Here is a 21,097-nt window from a genome sequence, read left to right as displayed (position 1 = left end):
AGAACAACAAGAATGATTAAAGGTCTAGAGAACATGAGATATGAGGGAAGACTGAAAGAATTGGGCTTGTTTAGTTTGGAAAGGAAAAGACATGACATCAGTTTTCAAGCATCTAAACGGTATCACAAGGGAGTAGGGGAGAGGAATTGTTCTCCTTAGCCTCTGAGGATAGGACAAGAAGCAATGGGCTTAAACTGCAGCAAGGAATGTTTAGGCTGGACATTAGATAAGACTTCCTTACTGTCAGGGTGGTTAAACACTGGAAAAAATTGCCTCGGGAGGTTGCAGGGTCTGCAGCACTGGAGATATTTAAGAGCACATTAGACAGACATTTATCAGGGATGGTCTAGACGGTGCTTGGTCCTGCAGCGAGGGCAGGGGACTAGACTTGAGGATCTTCCAGCTCCAGTGTTCTATGATGACTCCAATACTCCTCCAAAACAAGAAGAATAAGTAAAATTGAAGGGAGAGCATCAACTGTCGATGTACCGCTGTGAAGGCACCCCAGTAAGCAGATCCAAGAAAGTTGACTTTAGCTATGTTTTTCACATAGTTGAAGTTGTATAACTTGGGTCAATGGCCCTCAGTAGTGTAGACAAAGCATAAGTAACCCCTTTCCACAATCAAGGACCACCCTTAGACACAGTGTTGGCATGTAAAACTTCCAGGGGGAGCAGTTTGGAAACAGCTGGTGTTAAGAGCCTCCAGAAAAATAACTTTCTATAACAATATCCAACAACAGCTTCAGCACAGCCCTGTGTTCATATAATGCCTGGCTGGGCTGGGCACTGTGGTAATAAGTGTTCATTCTTATCGTCAAGTTGCAGTCTGCGTATTTATGGTGACACAAGGAGTCATAACATGCTGGAAACAGGAACAGGCCACTTAATTCTTTGGATGCCCTTTCCCTCATTTGCACCTTCAAGTCATATCTCTACTGAACACGTCCCATCACTTTATTCCAGAAGTGCATCTCATCTCATGTGCTGAAAAGATTTGATCCCAAGATCCTTCCTTTGCTTCAGACTTTTCTGCTCCAGCCACAGTTTCACTCTCTGCTGGCACGAACCAGGTTTTAATGAAACCACTGCAGCCAGGGTATTTTCGACATCCATATATGACATTCAGGGCCAGATTAAGACCTTTAGAGGCCCTAAGCACTGAAAAGATTATGGTGCCTCCCCCCCATATTCAATTCAAAATAAAAACAATACTGTACGGTAAAATCTCTCTTTTTGGTGCCCCTGCTTTGCTGGTGCCCTAAGCACATGCTTAGTCTGCCTATTGGGTAATCCAACCCTGAGATATTTCAGAGTCTCAAGGAAAGAGGAAGCCTTTCTCTGGACCGTAACAGAGTCCCACTCTAGAAGCCAGAAAAAGGGAGCATGGGCAGAGCTGGGTGGGAAAAGAGACAGATCAAAAGCTCCCTCATTTTACAGCCAGTTGCCAGAGAGGTGACCAGACAAGTTGGATACAAATCTATGATGCCACGCGGCTCTCAAGAAGATGGGAAGTGTGCCAAGCGCTCCCCCACAGGCACATTTGCTCTGCAGCTGCAAGCCAGACACCTCGTTATGGCAAGTCACATGAATATGACTTTCAAGCGGACAGGATCATTAAGAAAGCCAAAGGGGTTTTTACTGCCAGCGAGGTAACTCCATCGCGAAGCGTGTATGAGAAACACGGCTCTGCAGCTACATCAAAGAACAGCTGACAGCCAGTAGCTGGGTGAAGGCCTGCAGGGCCTCTCTGCTACATAAAGGATCTAGGAGCTGGCATCCTTGGGCACAGAGAGAACACTCATCTCTCCTGGTGCCAAGTCTCAGAAGGGCAGCTGTGTTAGTCTGTATCTGCAAAAACAACAGGGAGTCCCAGGGCACCTTACACACTAACAGATTGATTTGGCCATAATCTTCCGTGGGTAAAAACCACTTTGTCAGATGCATCCAAGGAGTGGATTTTACCCATGAAAGCTTATGCCCAAACGAATCTATTCATCTACAAGGTGCCACAAGGCTCCTCACTGTCTCTCCTTGTGGTCCTCTTTTCTCCTGCACAGATTCCCGAAATCCTAGCAGGCCAGGCCTGCCCACCCCCAGCCCCTCTGAAACCTTCTGGGTAGCCCAGTCCAGCTCGAGAGGTATCAGTTTCCCATGGGACCAACAGAACCTTTACAGGCAGTCCCCGGGTTACGTACAAGATAGGGACTGTAGGTTTGTTCTTAAGTTGAATTTGTATGTAAGTCGGAACTGGTACATACTGTAGGGGAAACTCTAGCCAAACATTTCTCCAGAGCTCAGTTTTATTCTCCCACACCTCACTTCCCTCAGTCCTTTATTCTCAAGCTGAAGTGTCTGCTGAGAAAAGCCGCTCCGCGTCTCCCTGGTCTGCTGGGGGGAAGCAGCTAGTGCGGGGTTGCCTCACCCCGTTTGTAAGTAGGGATCCGATGTAAGTCGGATCCATGTAACCCGGGGACTGCCTGTACTTTACTACAATGCAGACTGCACCTGAGCACTGTGCTCTGTAAACTCAGGAGCTGACTCACACCCCCAGTTGAAGGAGGGGTAGGAATGGACCGATCTTGTCACAATTACCATCAGACCACTAACTCCTTGTATTTTAGGGGGGATTTTCAAGAGCTTCTGGGGTCCACAAAGAGTCCAGTTATAGAGGAAAAGCCTTGTTAGCCGGTTCTCACGCCAGCAGATGGCATGTGCCGAAGCAACGAGACCTGCTGCCCAACCAAGGTGAGAAGGGATATTTACAGGGATGTGAGAAGTGTGTTGTCAGCACACAGGCTCCAACTTCCCATCCAGGCAGTAAAGTCATTCACCTGGGGATATCAGGGAAGTGTGCTGCCCTCAGCTGTGCCAGAGGGGGATATTATGGGGCGCTTCCCCCCCTGACAAATAGCAGCTATTCACAACAAGGTGAAGAATTGGAGCTTTGTCCAGACATCAAACAAGACCTGCATTTAAAGGGCAGCCAGGAAGCCAAGAGGCACTTCAAAAAAGAACGTCACTCTCTCCCAATCAGAACCCCATGAGGCTCTGCAATGCATAACCAAAGCAGCAATTCACACCTCAGCACCCCAGCTGGGCTCGTGGCTCGTGCTGCATATCAAAAAACAACCTGCATAAGCGATCCTGTAACAAAGGAGAGAGGGGGGCAGATCTGAAAGGGGAGAGATTTTTACATAAGCACTGGGGAACGTGCCCCTCCAGGTGCCAGAGATCACAGACCAGTATTCTACCTTCCCTCTGCAAGGTGAGTTTGAAAAGGATCCTTGGCACATGTATAAATTCCCCATGGGGACAGGAAAGGAAAAACATCCCCACCCAATCTTAGAGCAGGGATCCAGGATCCCATGGAAAAAGCCAGCCAAGATCTCCTCTTCCTACAAATGATGTATGTCATTGACCAAAGACACACTAAAGGGGAAATAAGAACAAGCAGCAAGAGCTAGAGCTAACTGCAGCCTTGTGAACCGGCTCACTGAGGCACTGTTCCCAATCACTTTGTGATGCAAGGCAGGACAATGGTAAAACAACTCTGGGCGCACCAGGGAAAGCACACAGCGAGCTGGTTTAAAGAAATCCAGTAAACATGGATTCAGGGAAAGCTAATCCATAGGAGGACATGAAACCGTTTTCCTTTGATGGTTAAAAATGATGGGGACAGGAGTGAATCCTGGAGAGGCAGCAGTTCTCCCAATGCTCCCCTCTAACAGCTGCCCCAATAGCATCAAAGAGAGGAAATGAGAGGCGCAGATCGATACACTCACTACAAGAGCTGCCCACTCAAAGACTCGGTCATTCCCAGCCCTTCAAAGAACAACAGGGTGTTGAAGGTAACAGGTATGTTGTGGAAGAGGCCATAGTTAGGGAGAGTTCCCACAGTCCCCGCAGCAAGGCCCATTCGCATGTCCATGGCAGCATGTGCGGGTTGTAATCTGTGGGAACTTTTGCTCAGACGTTCTCCCAGATTCAGTCTTCAGTCTCAGGCCAGAGAAACACTGAGGCACCAAAAAGGAACATGCTCAAGCCTAAGAGGTGGCAAGGACTGGCCAGAGAGACAAGGTAGCACGGGGGCTAACCATATGCATAACGCTCGCCTTCCTCCCCCCACCTAAAACAGAAAATTCAGCCCACAGAAAGGACAGGACACGCCTGCTAATTTGCTTCAGCTGCTCCCATTCTCAGCGAGGAAGGCAGGGCTACAGGTTGCTCAGCGGTACTTCCCTGGAAAGACCTCCCTCTGGCAAGACCGGAAGGGTAGCCAGTCCACATTCACTCCCGCCTTTGCAAAGCCCTCTGCTCAAAGGCCAGTTTTCTGTGGTTGCACTGGAAGAGAAGATTCCACAGAGCACAAGGGAAGAAAGCGACATCTGTGGAGGAAGTGTCATCTGTCATAGAACGCAGCCCGTTTTTTCCATGGCACCTCATGACCCATTTGCTCCTATTACACGAGTTTCATTCCCATAGGAAGAGAAGCAGCAAGGAGACTGAGAACACAGAGGGTTTAGTTACCGGTAAATTGAAGCAACATGCTGCATATATTTAGTTCCGCCAACCCACCATCTCCTGGTTAAAAACGGAGTTCCTGGGGCTCATGCTGTGTCTGTCGGTAACATGCGTGCTGCCTCAGGGAGCACCTGCTGGAGTCTTTAAATGAACAGCCTGTTGCAGTTCTCATTTCGCTCCCTTTTGGGATACAACTTTCCTCTGTTGCACCTACTCCAGGGCTGAGACCTTCTCTTAATTCAAAGAGGGTTTTTTCTGTTTCTTGGTGATACGTTTTTGGCCTTAGTCTGGGGGTCGGCCACCAAATTTGTATAAATTGCAGCTCTGGTGTTTCAGAGCATCATCTGTGTCCACAACTGTCACCATCTTCCTCCTCCCACGTCCATGGGTTGATGGCCTTCTTGATGGTGTTCTTCTGGGAAATCTTCCATGCCTGTGTCTCTTCATAAATCCGTCCTTAGGTGTGTCAGACCCTCACTGCCATGCAGGCAATGAATAGATTAGCAATACGCTGGACAGGCTCCATACAGCACTTTCTGGCGGTGCTAAGTGCCTCCTGTCTAGTGATGACAGGGGGAAACTCTCTTGTGCTGTATAAATAAACCCTTTGTATTTTCATGTGTGTGGGGGGGGAGGTGCCTACAAGTTGCATTGGAACATGGCTGCTACTGCCAAGCAGAATGCTATTCAACGCCTGTTGCCTTGATGTGGCCACCAGTCTCCTAAAAATTATGGTGAGCTCCCCGACTTACTTCTCAAAGGAACTGTCAAAGAGGGGGTGGTAATTTGAGGCTGAATTTGAGGCGAAGCTAAATTTGAACCAGCAACTTGGAAGTGAAAAGCTCTTGCAGCCTACTTCTGCTCCTCTGAGCCATCCAGTCATTCTTGGGATCTTTCCTCGACTTGAGTAACAGGAGCAAAGGAATTGCAGTGTTGTAGAAGGGTACTACCCTGTATAAAAGAGCTGCTGTCAGTGTTTCTAAAACTCTAGGGCTGTGCCTTTGGTTTGTTAATGGGCATCCAAAGACGCTAACATGACTTGAGATCTGCTAGGGCCCAGTGGATGAAGTTAAGAGGCTGAAAAGATGTCTATTACCTGCCAGGGAAAGCTGTGGAAGGGGTAACGTGGTTTTGTTCGTATAATGCTGCCATCAAGGGTACTGTATCCAGCGTAACAGCATATTAGTGTCATAGGCTGCTGAGGACATATAGCTCCCACTGATTTCACTGGGATGCGTGAGTGGTCCACCCTCTGAACATCAGGCCAATGGTATAGTGATTAACAGATCTGTTACAGTCACTCTAGCCTCTGCCTCTCCACCCCGACAGGATATGTAGCTAACACTACACTAACAATACTACTTGTATACTGAACTACTTTCAATGATTGATATTAACCCAAATGGTTGTGATCTGTACCGCTGATGTGAACTTATTTTATAGTTCACCTTTCTCTGTTTTCAGCGCAAATGCTTGCGACCACAGGGCCCTCTGCAGAGCAATGAAGTGAGCTGTTGGTAACTGAAAAAATAAGGAGTGTTTCTCCTCTTTGGATTGCCTCTGCTTATGCTACTGTGCACCAGAGTCCAGTAAAAGCATGACTATGTGGAGGCATTCTTTACGCTACAGTACAGGACTGATGTCTGCAGTCAGACCACTAGTGGTCAGCGCACAGAGAGAGGAACCTGAAAAATCTCTGCAGATGTTTGTAAGATCAAGACTGAGCAACAGCTGAAGTCTGCTAAGAGCTGCCAAAGCCATTGATAGCTGCAAGAGAGGAGGGACAAGGTCCCATGAAAAACTGAGCAAGACCTATCGAAGCTGGGGAACACTCTCGCACATCTCATGTTCAACAACTGAACAGAATTAGAACTAATGTGAGAATCTAAAAAGCAGCGAGGGAAAGCCTGCGGAGCTACTTGATCCACGACCAGCCTCTCCACTGGGACAGTGCTTGTCGAACAAAAATGTAGTTCCCTGATCTAGCCCAATATGCCCCTGCCCCTCTCATATCAACATCACGGTGTCTCAAAGTCAAACCCAATATCCGGGATATTTCAAAGCTTTTGTCCTAAGCACCAAGAAAGCCTGATTTTACCTAGCACATAAACCCTTCCTGTTGTGCACCCCAAAAAACTACCAACCAATTTTCAAAATGGACTCTCTGGCTTAGGCTGAGAACTGTTCCTCTCTCCTCCTCCTAACTTGATAAAAAGGGAGTAATCCAAGTTACAGCCAGTGAGTAAAGTTCAACTGGACAATTACTAAAAGAGCTGTGATGCCAGGTAATTGGTAAATTTAACGGACACTCCCACAACCATAAACCCAACATTGTACCATTCGCACAGGCAAGATTAAAACTGATTCCTGATTTGGACATAACCAGGACATGTTGAAAGAGGAACGGTGCCCTCTTGTGGGAGGCCCCAAGCAAACTGTACTAATTCAAAGTACTTCTACAGACTATTCTCTTGTATCATGAGGAGCAAAATCCAAAGACAACAGAAAGCACCTTACCTTAACCCCTTGCTCATCCACTGAATTACTACCTGCCAGCAAAACATAAGACAAAGAGGATGTCAGTCTCTTTATACGATCTACCAAACCATGCAACATTAAACACTGTTACAAACAGGCACAGATTGCATGAGTATATCCATCCATGTGACAAACCACCCTTCTCAAATAATCTGATAGGCCTTACACCTTCTGCACACAGGGTAATGCCACAGTGATAATAGCCACATAAGTACCGAGACAGGCCAAGAAAGGGGCATCAAGTGCGTTAGATTGCAAACTCTTTAGGCTAGAGACCACATCTACCTGTGCGGCACCTACCACAATGACGTTTAGCTCTTATTTAGTACTTGTAGATCTCAAAAGTAACTTACGGAGCACTCCTAAGGGAATGTCAGAGTTAGATTCCCTGTGTGATGGTCCTTTAAAGACTATTTGGGAGGGTACCACCACCCCTTCTACAGACGTGGCCCAGATCCTGACTGGGGTCTATGAAAACCATGGTAATATAAATACTAAATAAAAACGGAAAGAACAGAACCTCTGGGTTCTATACCCATGACCCTTCTACTGATTTCTTGTGTAGCAAGTCACTGGCATGCACCCTAAGTACGGATGTTAAAATGTGTGTAATTAAGTAACCATGTAACTGCTAAAATTTCCAGCAGTTACATATGGGGAGCCAGCTTTTAAGCCAGCTGCCTACATACAACCATGAATGTTAGCCAATGAGCCCAGGCTCGTCAATTAACCGTTTACACGGTCACACTTTCACATCTCTAACCATAAGCATCTATAAAATTATGATGGAAATAATGATCCTTCACACCCTTGCAGTGGGATTGTAAGGCTTTGCTTTTTAAAAAGACTTAAGATTCTTAGCAGAAAGGTAATAAAGCAGCATGAAACCCAGCCAGTGACTGGACAAGGGGAACCAACTCAACTGTTAGATAATAATCAGACAGGCACTGAGAACATTTGCTGGCATTTCTGTATAATTTTTAAGACATTTCTATCGCAAATGGATTGGAACAGCTTACCAAAAATATAGATAACTGCAATCCCACTACCAACTCCCATTAGCCCTGCTATCCGGAGCACCACTTTCTTGGCATAGGCTGTATTTTCCTTCTGTTTCTTCTCCTGCTTCTCATCCGAACTGGAGCCTTTCCCGTCTCCTCCCTCTGTTACCTACCCATGGAGGGTGGAATAGAGAAAAGATTCATATTAGCAGGTGTGAAAGAGACAAAAGTAGCTACCCTGAAGAGTCACACACTGGCAAATAAATGACTCACTGAACTCAAAACATCTAGGGGAAAAATTAACTGGCCTCTGTGTGGTATCAAAATGCGATCCTGGAACCTTTTACAAAATTCCCAGTCAAAGAATAAATAAGGCAATTCATATAATCAGAGAAACTAGAGATGGGCAGGATCCATTACATTCTCCAGCCAGAGATCAAATGAGCATATTCTCCAGCCTTTACAGTAAACATTGTACCCTTTGAAATATAAAAGGAGTAAATCAACGTAGTGAACTCTGCCTGAATATGCAGGCTGAAACAATATGAAACAATAGTTCTAAAAGGTGCATTAAGTGCTTCATTCATCCACAGGGAACACTGAATCCCAGTGAGGCAGTTAAATGTCAGCAATGTTACCTATTTTTAGGCTGATTGAGCATGTAAGAAAAAGGGAGATTTGTGTTATGACAGGGATGTAAAAATTGGTTTAAAAAGCTAGCTATGTAATTACTAAAAACACTAGCGGTTACTCTGCAATATCAAGCTCAAATAAGCTTTGTACGGCAGAGTCTGTAGCAAAGTCTCCCCAGGAGGGTGTCACCAGCCCCTGCCACAGTGAAGCCACTTCCCTGGGAGCCGGGCCGGATGGGAGGCTCTGCAGCCCGTTCCCAGGGAGCCAGGGTGAACCTGTCTAGGGTGGTGATTACCAGCACCTTTCACATCCCTAGTTATGAAGATGTGCACAGCCAACCAAACATGGCACCTCAGCTGGCCGTGCTCAGGTACCACTATTCCCTCCCTCTCCATTTTGACCCCACGTCTAATACAGCCATTTCAGCCTGAGAGACTAGTTTCCTGTAAGGTTTCTCTGCACTACTGATTCACAAACACGGTGTCAAACATTTGTGCCAACCAAAGAAAATGCCCCCCAGCCTCAAGAAAATAACATCAGACTTGCAAAATTCTCCTCATCCACTTGCTCAGGAAGAATAAGGTACAAGAATTGTCATTAGTGATCAGATTTCTGGCAAAGGGTAGGTGAGGGGGTTCTGTGCTTCGCTTGATACATTTTCATAACAATTTCACAAGACTGCTCTGAAGTTCTGCTACCAGGAAATTCCTCTTATGTTTCGAATGGTTAAAATAAACTGCTCGGGGAATGTTTGCACCTGAGCCTGAAATCTGAATGCAAAGTCTTGACCAGAATACAGTTTTGTTTAGTAGCCATTTGAGAGAGCTGAGATCTTAAACCCAGCACAACAAAAAACGGCAATACGTTCACTTTTTACTCCATTGGTTAAAAGCCTAGTAGCTCTGTAAGGACTAACACCCACCTGAAATGCAGGGTAGAAGAACATGATAATGCCCAGCTGCATTTGTGAAAACTACCATAGGAACTGCAGTGCTTGCAAGGGGTCCTTCCCTGTATCACCCAGGACTCTCTGGCACCATGCCAGAGCACTGAGATTGGCATCAAGATACCTACACAGCTCCATGCAGCACCCAAGATGTTTTCCTGGTTGCTGCTTCCCCAAACACCACCCAGACCAAATCACGACATGCCGGAGACATGACAGGCAAACAGTCTGGCACAAAGAGGAACGAGTGAAGAGGAGCAAGGGAAGTGCCAGTGCCAAGGGCAACTCAGGAGAGTACGAATCCTCTCTCCAATCCCAGATGAGCCTATACCCACAACCTGCTTGTGGGACCTTTCAGGGGCCTGGCATTGGCTCTGCAGCTGGAGACACACTGGGTTGTAAGAGGACAGAGCTGATTCTGCGAAGCCTTTCAATCAACATTGCAGCAGCGCCACCTTGTGACAGAAGTGCAGAGCGTAGACATGAGGCTGCCAGGTCAAGGGCCTTGATGACCTCTGTGCCTAGATCATGTCTGCTTCTCTGTGCCAAGTGGAGCCATTGCTGACAGTAAGCCAGTCTTGTCCCATCCCAATGACAATTCTCCTCCGTGACAGTCCCCTAATCCTCATCCCCCATCTCTATTGTACCTCCACTGTTCAGTCCTCCGCACACCGTCTTCTCCAATCGTTAGCAGCCTCTCTTTGCCTTCCTTCCCCACCTCTTCCCAGTCCCTCTGTATGGTAATCCCCAGCCTCCCTCCCACACCTATCTCCTTCCCAGTCCTCATCCTTTCCCTCAAAATCATCTGACCCTAATCCCCTGCCAATCATTTCTGGTCCTGTCCATTAACAACCCACCTCTTCTCCACAAGTCATATCAGCTAGCCCCATTCCCCCACTCTGCTCTCCCTCCCTCCCCATCAACTATGACCTCAGCCATGCTCTATTCCCTGCCCCCCAAATACACCCCAGCTTCTTGTAATAAAGACAGTAAATTTATGAGCTGTCACAATAACCTGTTAGATAGAAATTAATTGAATTGTCCTGTAATTGCATCAAATTTTTGCTGTTACATGACAGCCCCAACCCCACTCTCAGGGAGCCCCCTGCCACTCCATGCTGCTGCTTCTCTATCAGAGACTGCAGCATGGGGTGTCAGGAGGTGCAGAAGCCAGTCCACGAGGGGAGCTGATTTAAAAACCAGCCCCCACACAGACTGGCTCCTCCCAGAGCACCGGCTCCTGCCTGTCCCCCTTCCCTGCTTCTGTGGGAGGCAGGGAGAGGAAGTGGCAGGGGGAGGGGAGGAGAAGAGAGAGAGAAGAGGGGCAGGAGGCAGATCTGCAGAGCCAGAACTTGAGAAGAGACAGCTTAAAAGCCAGCTCCCCATGAGTATCAGCTCCAACCTGCCTCTCCCCCTGGCTGCCCCGATACAGAGACGAGGGGGGAGGACACATGAGTAGATAGGATTAACCAATAAGCCTAGACTTATCCGTTAATCATGTATTAGATTACACTTTACATCCCTACCTATAACAACAGAAGTGGATGGGAAAAGGTACAAAAGGGAAACAAAGACTGACCTAGTCCAAACAAAAAGGCTGAGAGATATAGCTCAAGGCCTATGTTAAGCGAATACTCGGTAAACAAGGCAACTGCAAAACCAGAAATCAGTGTACCAAAACTAGGCCTAACCAATGAACAAAATAATTAAGGAATGGGCTATTCCATACATCACTCTCTGAGAGTCCTTAAGAGAAGACTTCCAGGAGTGAGCTTCACCATCGGGATGCCCCCCCCCCCCCCCCCCCCCCATCTCCTGGGATCCTTTGTTATCCTGAACCTGACAAAACCAGAGAGAGGGACTTGGATACCACTGCCACCTCAACAGGCTTCAGCTGAAATCCAAACACCATCAGAGATGGAACAGGATCAGACTTAGCAGCAGCAGCTCCAGCCTATCTCAACTAAGCTCCTTCTAAAAGGACCATTATTACCATCTGAGATACTAAGAGGTTGTCAAGTGCTATGGAGGCTTCCTCCTAAAGACTCCATCCAACTAAAGGGACAGGGAACAAAGGACGTTGTTAGCACAAAAGCCTTATTTCATATTTCAAATGTCTCAAATAATTTTCCCTCTATTCTGTAAAGGTTAAAAGCATTTCAATGGTGTATTAGCCATGGGACTAAGTAGGCTGAGCTCCCTGTCTACCAAATCCTATATCTTCTGTAACATCATGATAGCATCCACATGTTTTGTTAGTCTATAAAGCGCTACCAGACTATTTGTTGTTAAGTTTTTACTTAATGACAGACAGTCACTAGATTACATTAAAACCTTTCATCCATTACCACCACCTCCTCCCGCCCCAACTGGCAACTGTCAATTCTCCTATCTCTGGCCTTCATTTATTGATAATTCACACCCCATCCCTCCTCATCAATGACAAATCACCCCTAAATACTCCCTCTCCAAACTCCATCCATACTCCCATTAAGCCCACTCCATCTAAGCCCTCTGTTTCCCCCATGGCCCATTCCTTCTCCAATTCCAACCTCTTCCCCCATTCACAGCCTCATTCTTCCTATCCCTCCTCCCTGCCCACATACCATCTTCCTCTCCACCCATCTACAGTCCCCACCCAGCACTTCTTTTGTCTACCCTCACCTTTCTACTTCCAGTCTCCTGCATACTGCACCACTACCACATTCACACACTCCCTACTTTTCTTATCACACCTTCCTACATGACATCCACCACCCAACTTTCTTGACAACTGCACCTCTGCCCCCAACAGCTTCATTCCTCCCCCATCCTCCCTCCATTTTCAGCCCCACTCCTCCCCCTTCCATCCTCCCTCCTTCCCCAAAACAAAAAATAAGGACCTCACCATCACTCTTCCTCCCTCTTTCTAGCCACATTTCCCCTCTCCAATAACAATTCCTATTCCCTCTCTTGTCTCTCCTCCCTCCCTGTAATTTCTCTCTGGTCATCCCCATGCCATGTTTTTCTTGTCTTCCTCATGACAACCTCCACCCCTTCTATCCATACAGCAGCTCCTCACTGACAATCCCCATTGCCTTTTTGCCTCCCACATATTTCCTCCTCGTGACAATCCCCCTTCCCTCACCCGATCTGTCCACTCCCCATAACAACTCCCCATCTCTCGCCCCTTCAGCATCCCCACACTTCCTTCCCACACACACACACACCATCCCCCGACCTCCCTGCTCTCCCCCATTAGCCCCTTCCCCACTGACAGCCCCACCCCCTCTTGCTCCAACAATCCCACCCCGCTTCCCCACCCCCAACCTCTCCTGCTACTTTCCTCCCTCACCCCACTAGCCCCATCCCTGCCCCCAGGTTCCCCCAGACATGACACCCCCACCCCTCCTACACCCCCTCCCGGATCCTCTCACATCCCACAACTTCTCCCCCTTCGCCCCTCCCGTCCTCCACAACACCCCTCCCCCCTCAGCTACCCTCCCCCCTCAGCTCACCCCTCCCCCACAACACCCCTCCCCCCTCAGCTCCCCCTCCCCCTCAGCTACCCTCCCCCTAACACCCCTCCCCCCTCAGCTCACCCCTCCCCCTAACACCCCTCCCCCCTCAGCTCACCCCTCCCCCTAACACCCCTCCCCCCTCTGCTTCCCCCCTCCCCCAGTACCACCCACGCCCCCTTTCCTCCGCCCACTGCCCACGCCCCGCCCCCTCTGCTCTCGCGCAGGCCCCGCCCCCCACTGGGCCCGCCCCCACTCCAGGCGCAGCCTCCTCACCTGCTGCTGGCGCAGCTTGTCCTGCAGCAGCGCCTCGGCCAGCCCCACCCCCCCGCCCTGCTGCGAGGCCGCCGCGCTCAGGGCCCGGCCCGGGGCCGCTCGGAGCCGCCGGCAGCAGCCGCCCCGCAGCGCGCGGGCCCCGCACGCCGCCCCCAGAACCAGCCCGCGAGCCGCCGCCGCCATCTTCCTCCCCTCCCCCTGAGCGCCGCGCGCAAGGGCCGCCGGGCGCTTTGCCTCCCACCCAATCACAAAGCGTCGCGCGCAGGCCGCCAATCCACGCGCGAGGGACGGGCAAGGGTGTAGCCAATGAGAGAGAGGCTGGGGAAGCTCAGCCAATCGGAAGAAAAATAAGTGAAGTGACCGTTCAGCCCGCGGCGAGCGACCGCACTAGGCCCCGCCTACCTTGACTAGGCGGACCAATCGCAAACGAAAGGAGTCAGGTAAAGGGCCTGAAGGAGGCAGAATGAGAAACTGGAGGAGGCGGAGCTAAAGGGGCAGAGCCAACCAAGAACAAGGGAACGCCTCGTGCGCCCCGAGCCAATCAGCGCGAGGAAAAGGACGGACGGCAGGCGCCGAAGGTCAAAAGAAGCTCGTGGGCTGGGGAGCAGGAGGCAGGGGGATGGGAGTGTGGGAGGGAGGCAGGAGCTAACCCCAGCGACTTTTCTGCAGCATGAGCATCTAGCCAGTTCTTTCCCATGTTGCATTTCATTTTTCCTTCCTAGATAAAATACTTGGCACGTGTCTTTGTTGCATTTTCTCGTGTTGGTTTCAAATCAGGTTTTAAATTCTAATCCTGACTGCCAGAGTGCTAGCAACTCCTCCCAGCTTGCTACCAGGTGCAAATGTTATAAGCATCCTTGGCCCTCGATTATCCCCCTCGTTAATGGAACTAGGGAATAGTACTAGCCCAAGGGAAGAGGCATGGGGGATAAGAGGGAGGGGACTGATGCGGGAGCTGGAGTGTATTTGGGAGGAACTAATGGGGGAAGTAGAGGTGGGTGACAACCTGGGAAGCAGTGATCATGAGATGGTAGATTTCAGGATCCTGACCAAAGGAAGAAAAGAGAGTAGTAAACTACACACCTTGGACTTCCAAAAAAAGCAGATTTTGACTCCCTCAGAAATCTGATGGGCAGAATCCCCTGGGATGCTAACATGAAGGGGAAAGGAGTCCAGGACAGCTGGCAGTATTTTAAAGAAGCCTTATTGAAGACACAGAAAGAAACCATCCCGACACGTAGCAAGAGAGGCAAACATGGTAGGAGACCGGATTGGCTTACAGGGGAAATCCTTGGTGAACTTAAGCACAAAAAGGAAGCTTACAAAAAGTGGAAACTTGGACAGATGACCAGGGAGGAGTTTAAAGGTATAGCTCAAGAATGCCGGGGGGTTATCAGGAAGGCGAAAGGGCAAATTGAATTGCAACTGGCTAAGGATGTGAAGGATAACAAGAAAGGTTTCTACAGGCATGTTAACAAGAAGAAGGTGATCAGAGAGGGTGTGCGGCCCCTACTGGAGAAAGGAAGTAACCTAGTGACAGATGATGTGGGGAAAGCTGAAGTACTCAATGCTTTCTTTGCCTCTGTATTCACAGACAAGGTCGGCTCCTGGACTAATGCGCTAAGTGATGCAAGATGGGAAGAAGATGGACAGCCCTTGGTGGGTAAAGAACAGGTTAGGAACTGTTTAGAAAAGCTAAACGAACACAAATCCATGGGTCTGGACTTAATGCATCCGAGGGTACTGAGGGAGTTGGCAAATGTCATTGAGGAGCCTTTGGCCATTATCTTTGAAAAGTCGTGGAGATCGGGAGAAATCCCGGATGATTGGAAAAAGGCAAATGTAGTGCCCATCTTCAAAAAAGGGAAGAAGGACGATCCAAGGAACTATAGGCCGGTCAGTCTTACCTCGGTTCCTGGAAAAATCATGGAAGGGATCTTTAAGGAATCCATTTTGAGGCACTTAGGAGACAGGAAAGTGATTAGGAATAGTCATCATGGATTCAGAAAGGGCAAGTCATGTCTGACCAATCTGATTAGCTTCTATGAGGAGGTAACTGGCTCTGTGGACATGGGAAACACACTGGATGTGATATACCTTGACTTTAGCAAAGCTTTTGATATGGTCTCCCACAATATTCTTGCCAGCAAGTTAAGGGAATGTGGATTGGATAAATGGACAGTAAGATGGATAGAAAGATGGCTAGAAGGCTGGGCCCAGCGGCTAGTGATCAATGGCTCAATGTCAGGATGGTGGTCGGTTTCTAGCGGAGTGCCCCAAGGTTCGGTTCTAGGACCGGTTTTGTTCAATATCCTTATTAATGGCCTGGATGAGTGGATGGATCGCACCCTCGGCAAGTTTGCAGATGACACTAAGTTAGGGGGAGAGGTAGATACGCTTCAGGGCAGAGATAGAGTCCAGAGTGACTTAGACAAATTGGAGGACTGGGCCACAAGAAATCTGATGAGGTTCAACAAGGACAAGTGCAGAGTCCTGCACTTGGGACGGAAGAATCCCAAGCATTGTTACAGGCTGGGGACCAACCAGCTAATTCGTAGTTCTGCAGAAAAGGACCTAGGGGTTACAGTGGATGAGAAGCTGGATATGAGTCAACAGTGTGCCCTTGTAGCCAGGAAGGTGAATGGCATATTAGGTTGCATTAAGAGGAGCATTGCCAGCAGATCCAGAGATGTCATTATTCCCCTTTATTTGGCTCTGGTGAGGCTGCATCTGGAGTATTGTGTCCAGTTCTGGGCCCCCCACTACAAAAAGGATGTGGACGCATTGGAGAGGGTCCAGCGGAGGGCAACCAAAATGATTAGGGGGCTGGAGCATATGACTTATGAAGAGAGGCTGAGAGAGTTGGGTCTGTTTAGTCTACAGAAGCAAAGAGTGAGGGGGGATTTGATAGCAGCCTTCAACTTCCTGAAGGGAGGTTCCAAAGAGGATGGAGAGGCTGTTCTCAGTAGTGACAGATGGCAGAACAAGAAGCAATGGTCTCAAGTTGTGATGGGAGAGGTCCAGGTTGGATTTTAGGGAAAACTATTTCACTAGGAGGGTGGGGAAGCGCTGGAATAGGTTCCCTAGGGAAGTAGTGGAGTCTCCATCCCTAGAGGTGTTTGTCTAATCTTGACAAAGCCCTGGCCAGGCTGATTTAGTTGGGATTGGTCCAGCCTAGAGCAGGGGGCTGGACTTGATGGCCTTCTGAGGTCTCTTCCAGCTCTATGGTTCTATGAGGAGCAGGGAGGTAGCAGCAACTCTCCCTTCTGCCCCAGCTGGTGCCACAGATGTAAGGGAGGGTCACCCCCCCATCCACAGTCAGCAGAGACTGAGCCAACAGGTGGTGACCGGGACACCACATAGGACAGAACTTAGCACAGAAAACAGGAACATTCTATGCTTCTATCTTGGGAAAAGGGAGCTGGGAGCCAGCATTTGTGCCACCCCCCCCCCCCGCCCCTCCAAGCCAGCATTTGTGCCTCCTCCCCCCCTCCAAGCCAGCAGTGTCTCACTTCCAGCTGCCTGGCCCCAGACTGCTCCAGCCTTTGTCCAGCTTTCTGCGCAAAAGGTGGCACATGTCCCAAGGCCATTGTTTATGTGCAGGCAGCTAGGCAGCCTCCCTCACTAGAAGTCACATGAATTCCCATTACGATCTAGGCTTTGGTGCAGCAGGGAAACTAAGGCACACTCCTCCTGCTAGTTAGTATAGGACAGTAAAACTCACATGCAACATCACTAGGTGAATAAACCCCCCACTTCATCACACATGGTGCTGACCTTTCCTTGGGGCACACTAGCACTTCACCCCTGACCTTTGCCTGCCACCTCCCACTCTTCACTTTTACATGGGCGCCTCTGGTGCACTCCTGGCAGCTGCACACAGGCCAAGGTTCCAGAATTCTTGATGCTACAGAATCGGAGCATTCACTCAAATTAAAACCCTGTCCCGCTTCTGTGCAAAGAATGGAAGGGGGAGGGGAAGACGGCAAGACCTTCTCCACCTGTAACAGTTTGAAGCAGCCCTTCCATCTCGCTGCAGTGTTCGCTTATTCACAGTAGGCGATCACACAAAATATTTGCAATTGAAAAAAAATTTCTATGAAAACCAAAATATGTGATGCTGGGGTGATGCATGGAACCCAGCCTTACAACCCTGGGCTAGTGAACCAGAAAAAAAAAAAAAAAAGAGTAGAAACCAGTTAGATACAAGAGTGAAATTGACTGAGTTATCATTGGCCAACATGGGGAAAATTAAAAAACGGTGCTGAGGTGGACTGTTCGTTTACCCATGTGCGAAGCTATCAGATGTTTCAAGGACGCTTAGTTACATGGACTGGATTTAAAGCAATGATTTACACACCAAAGAAAAAAGGGGAAGTGAGTCCCCTGGGTCTGATGATTTTTTTTTTTCAAATACCCAAGATGGAAGAAGCCTTTTCATTTGCCACAGTCTTGCTTCGATGGCTGATGTCTGACCAGTGCTGCACTGCTGCCCTAACTTTTTGCATAGATAGAAGGGACCTGAAAAACCCACCAAGCCAGCCCCACAGTTGAAGCAGCAGCCTCTGATAGGTGTTTGTCCATCTTGATCTGAGCCTCCATTGACAGGGATCCCACAGTCTCCTCTGGAGGCCTGCTCCAGAGATTCATCCTCTGCGAGTTAGAAAGTTTGTCCTGATATTTAACCTCCCCCTTGCTGTAGATTAAGCTCATTACTACTTGTCCTGTTTTCAGTGGACACAGAACAGTTGATCACCATGTTCTTTACAACAGTCCTTCATGTATTCAAAGACGGGCATCAGTTCCCCCACAAGTTGTCTTTCCCCAAGACATCAAACAAGCCAATCTTTTAAACCTTTCCCCCAGGTCAGGTTCTCAACCTTTGGTCATGTGTTGATCATTTTTGTTGCTCTCCTCTGGACTCTCTTTACCAATTCTTTCCAAAAGTGCAGCAGCCACAATTATGGTATGTCTACACTACAAAGTTAATTCGAACTAACGGACGTTAGTTCAAATTAACTTTCATAGGCACTACACTAGCGCTCCGCTAGTTCGAACTTAATTCGAACTAGCGGAGCACTTATTTCGAACTAGGTAAACCTCATTGCACGAGGACTCCTAGTTCGAACTTACTAGTTCGAATTAAGGGCTGTGTAGCTCCTTAATTCGAACTAGTGGGAGGCTAGCCCCCCCCAGCTTTCCCTGGTGGCCACGCTGGGCACCACCAGGGAATCTTGTATACCCCCCTCCCGGCCCCAGACCCCTTAAAGGGGCACGGGCTGGCTACGGTGCCCGTTCCAGGTGCAAGCCTGCCAGCACCCAGCCAGCAGACCCTGCACCTGGCACGCCATGAGCCACCCACCCGATGCCCCCCAGCCTTCCGCCTCTTCCTGGGACCAGGCTGGCAGCTCTCGAGAGCCTGGCCAGCACCTCAAGAGGCGAGCACCCGCCTGGTCTAGTGCAGACATCGTGGACCTCATCCATGATCTCCGCACTAGGCACAGGAAAGCGGCCGTCTAGGGCAGGAGAGCTGCCAGCCTGGCCACCCAGGAGCAGGTTTGCATGAAAATCAGGGTGGTCCATTGAGACCCCCGACCCTGAGCCCTGAGCTTACAATGGCCATACTGGGTCAGACCAAAGGTCCATCTAGCCCAGTAGCCTGTCTGCCGACAGCAGCCAACCCTGGGTACCCTGGAGGGGATGGACCAAAGACAGTGACCAAGCCATTTGTCTCGTGCCATCCCTCTCCAGCCTTTGGGCAGGGACACCATTTCTACCCCCTGGCTAATACCACTCCATGGACCCAACCTCCATGACTTGATCTAACTTCTCTTTAAACTCTGTTCTAGTTCTAGCCTTCACAGCCTCCTGCAGCAAGGAGTTCCACGGGTTGACTCTTTGCTTTGTGAAGAACAACTTTCTCTTACTAGTTTGAAGCCTGCTACCCATTCCTTTCCTTTGGTGTCCTCTAGTCCTTCTATTATGGGAACTAATGGAGAACTTTTCATTATGCACCCTCTCCACACCACTCTTGCTTTTATAGACCTCTATCATATCCCCCCTCCGTCTCCTCTTTTCTAAGCTGAAAAGTCCCAGTCTCTTTAGCCTCTCTTCATATGGGACCTGTTCCAAACCCCTGATCATTTTAGTTGCCCTCCCCTCTCCCACCTCTTTTTCCCAGTTTCCCCCAGTTTTGTTCAATAAAGAAATTCTATTTTTGAACACGTTTTCTTTATTTTGTACATCAGGAAGGGGGGCTAGGGAGGGGTAAGTGGAAGGAGGTGAGGGAGGAATGGGGTACGAGCCCACAATGGGGAGGACTGGGGTGGCTCTGCGGGCTCCTCGGAGTGGAAACTCTCCTGCAGCCCCCCGATTGACCCCTCTCCCCAGATGGCAGCCTGCGGCAAGTGCATCCAGGCTGATGTCCGAGTGCTGTGATGTGCCGAGTGTGGGCACTCAAGGCACTCCAAGCCAGGACTGGTTTGCAAGCGGGAAACCCCCTGAGAACTGTCTGTCCAGGGTGGGGGTCGGGACCCTTAAAGCACAGCCCTTGGCTAAGCCTGAGACAGCAGCTCCACTCTCTAAGTCCTCATCTGATGCCCTGCCGGCACTGCTTCCGGCCATCCTTAACCCCAGTTCAGGGTCCACTCTGTGTGGACATGCTAGTTCGAATTAGCAAAACACTAATTCGAACTAGTTTTTAAGTGTAGCTGCGCTAATTCGAATTAGCTTAGTTAGTTCGAATTAGCGCTGTAGTGTAGACATACCCTTAGACTCTACACTTCAGCTGAGATCACACCAGTACCACGTATAGCAGGATTCATTACCCCCCTGTTTACATATGACACTTCTGCTAATACACCCTGGAATGATAGAAGGGGATTTTTTCAAAACACGCAACCATACCCCACTGACCACTCATTCAATTTGTGATCCCCTATAACACCCCAGCGACTTTTCTGCAGCATGACCATCTAGCCAGTTCTTTCCCATTTTGCATTTCATTTTTCCTTCCTAGGTGAAATACTTTGCACTTGTCTTTATTGAATTTTCTTGTGTTGGTTTCAGATCAATTCTCCAAATTGTCAGGTTTTAAATTCTAATCCTGACTGCTAAAGTGCTAGCAACCCCTCCCAGCTTGGTGTCAGGTGCAAATTTTATAAGCATCCTTGGCCCTCTATTATCCCCCCCATTACAAATAGGGAATAGAACTAGAACAAGATTGATCCCAACAAAATCCACACATTTTTTTACAAACCCTTGCGACCTACTCAAAGTACAACTGTACTTTGAGTAGGTCACATGGGTTTGTAAAAAATGTGTGCACCCACCATAAGGTGATTTAATCTAGATTCCATTTGCTGAAAATGTCAAAAGCCTCCATCATATTAAGCATCTACAACTTCCCCCATAGCCACTAGGCCAATAACCCTGTCGAAGAAGGAAACGATTGTTCCTGAAAAGCCAGGCTGGCCGTTCCTTGTTATCACTGTGGTGTCCAACACACTAGCCACTAGCTGTATGTGGCTGTTTGGCTGGCTGAATGTAGCTAGTCTGCTAGTGGCTACTGCTTCAGAACTGGCTGATCACCACAGCTCTGCGGGCTTTCAAAATGATGGTTGTTTTAATTGGTTCCACTATGTTTCCAGGTATCAAAGACAGGCTGACTGGTCTACAAATTCC

General features: G+C 48.9%; 1 protein-coding gene across 2 annotated transcripts in view; it reads right to left on the bottom strand.

Annotated features, from left to right (window-relative positions):
* Window positions 1–13,612, bottom strand: part of TIMM50 (translocase of inner mitochondrial membrane 50) — a 56,405-nt gene extending 42,793 nt beyond the window's left edge. For both annotated transcript variants that reach the window (XR_012898915.1, XM_075915314.1), the window contains exons 1-3: window positions 13,415–13,612; window positions 8,081–8,231; window positions 7,041–7,072 (exon numbers count right to left, since the gene is read on the bottom strand). Coding sequence is in view for 1 of the 2 variants with exons in the window: in XM_075915314.1 (XP_075771429.1) it covers window positions 7,041–7,072; window positions 8,081–8,231; window positions 13,415–13,597 (366 nt within the window). In the remaining variant the exon portion in view is untranslated. The remainder of the gene's footprint in view (window positions 1–7,040; window positions 7,073–8,080; window positions 8,232–13,414) is intronic.
* Between the last annotated feature and the right edge of the window lie 7,485 nt (window positions 13,613–21,097).

Source organism: Pelodiscus sinensis, unplaced genomic scaffold, assembly GCF_049634645.1.
Source record: "Pelodiscus sinensis isolate JC-2024 unplaced genomic scaffold, ASM4963464v1 ctg34, whole genome shotgun sequence".
Lineage (NCBI taxonomy): Eukaryota > Metazoa > Chordata > Testudines > Trionychidae > Pelodiscus > Pelodiscus sinensis.
The sequence above is the reverse complement of the archived record's forward strand: the minus strand, read 5'-3'. Positions and strand labels throughout refer to the sequence as shown.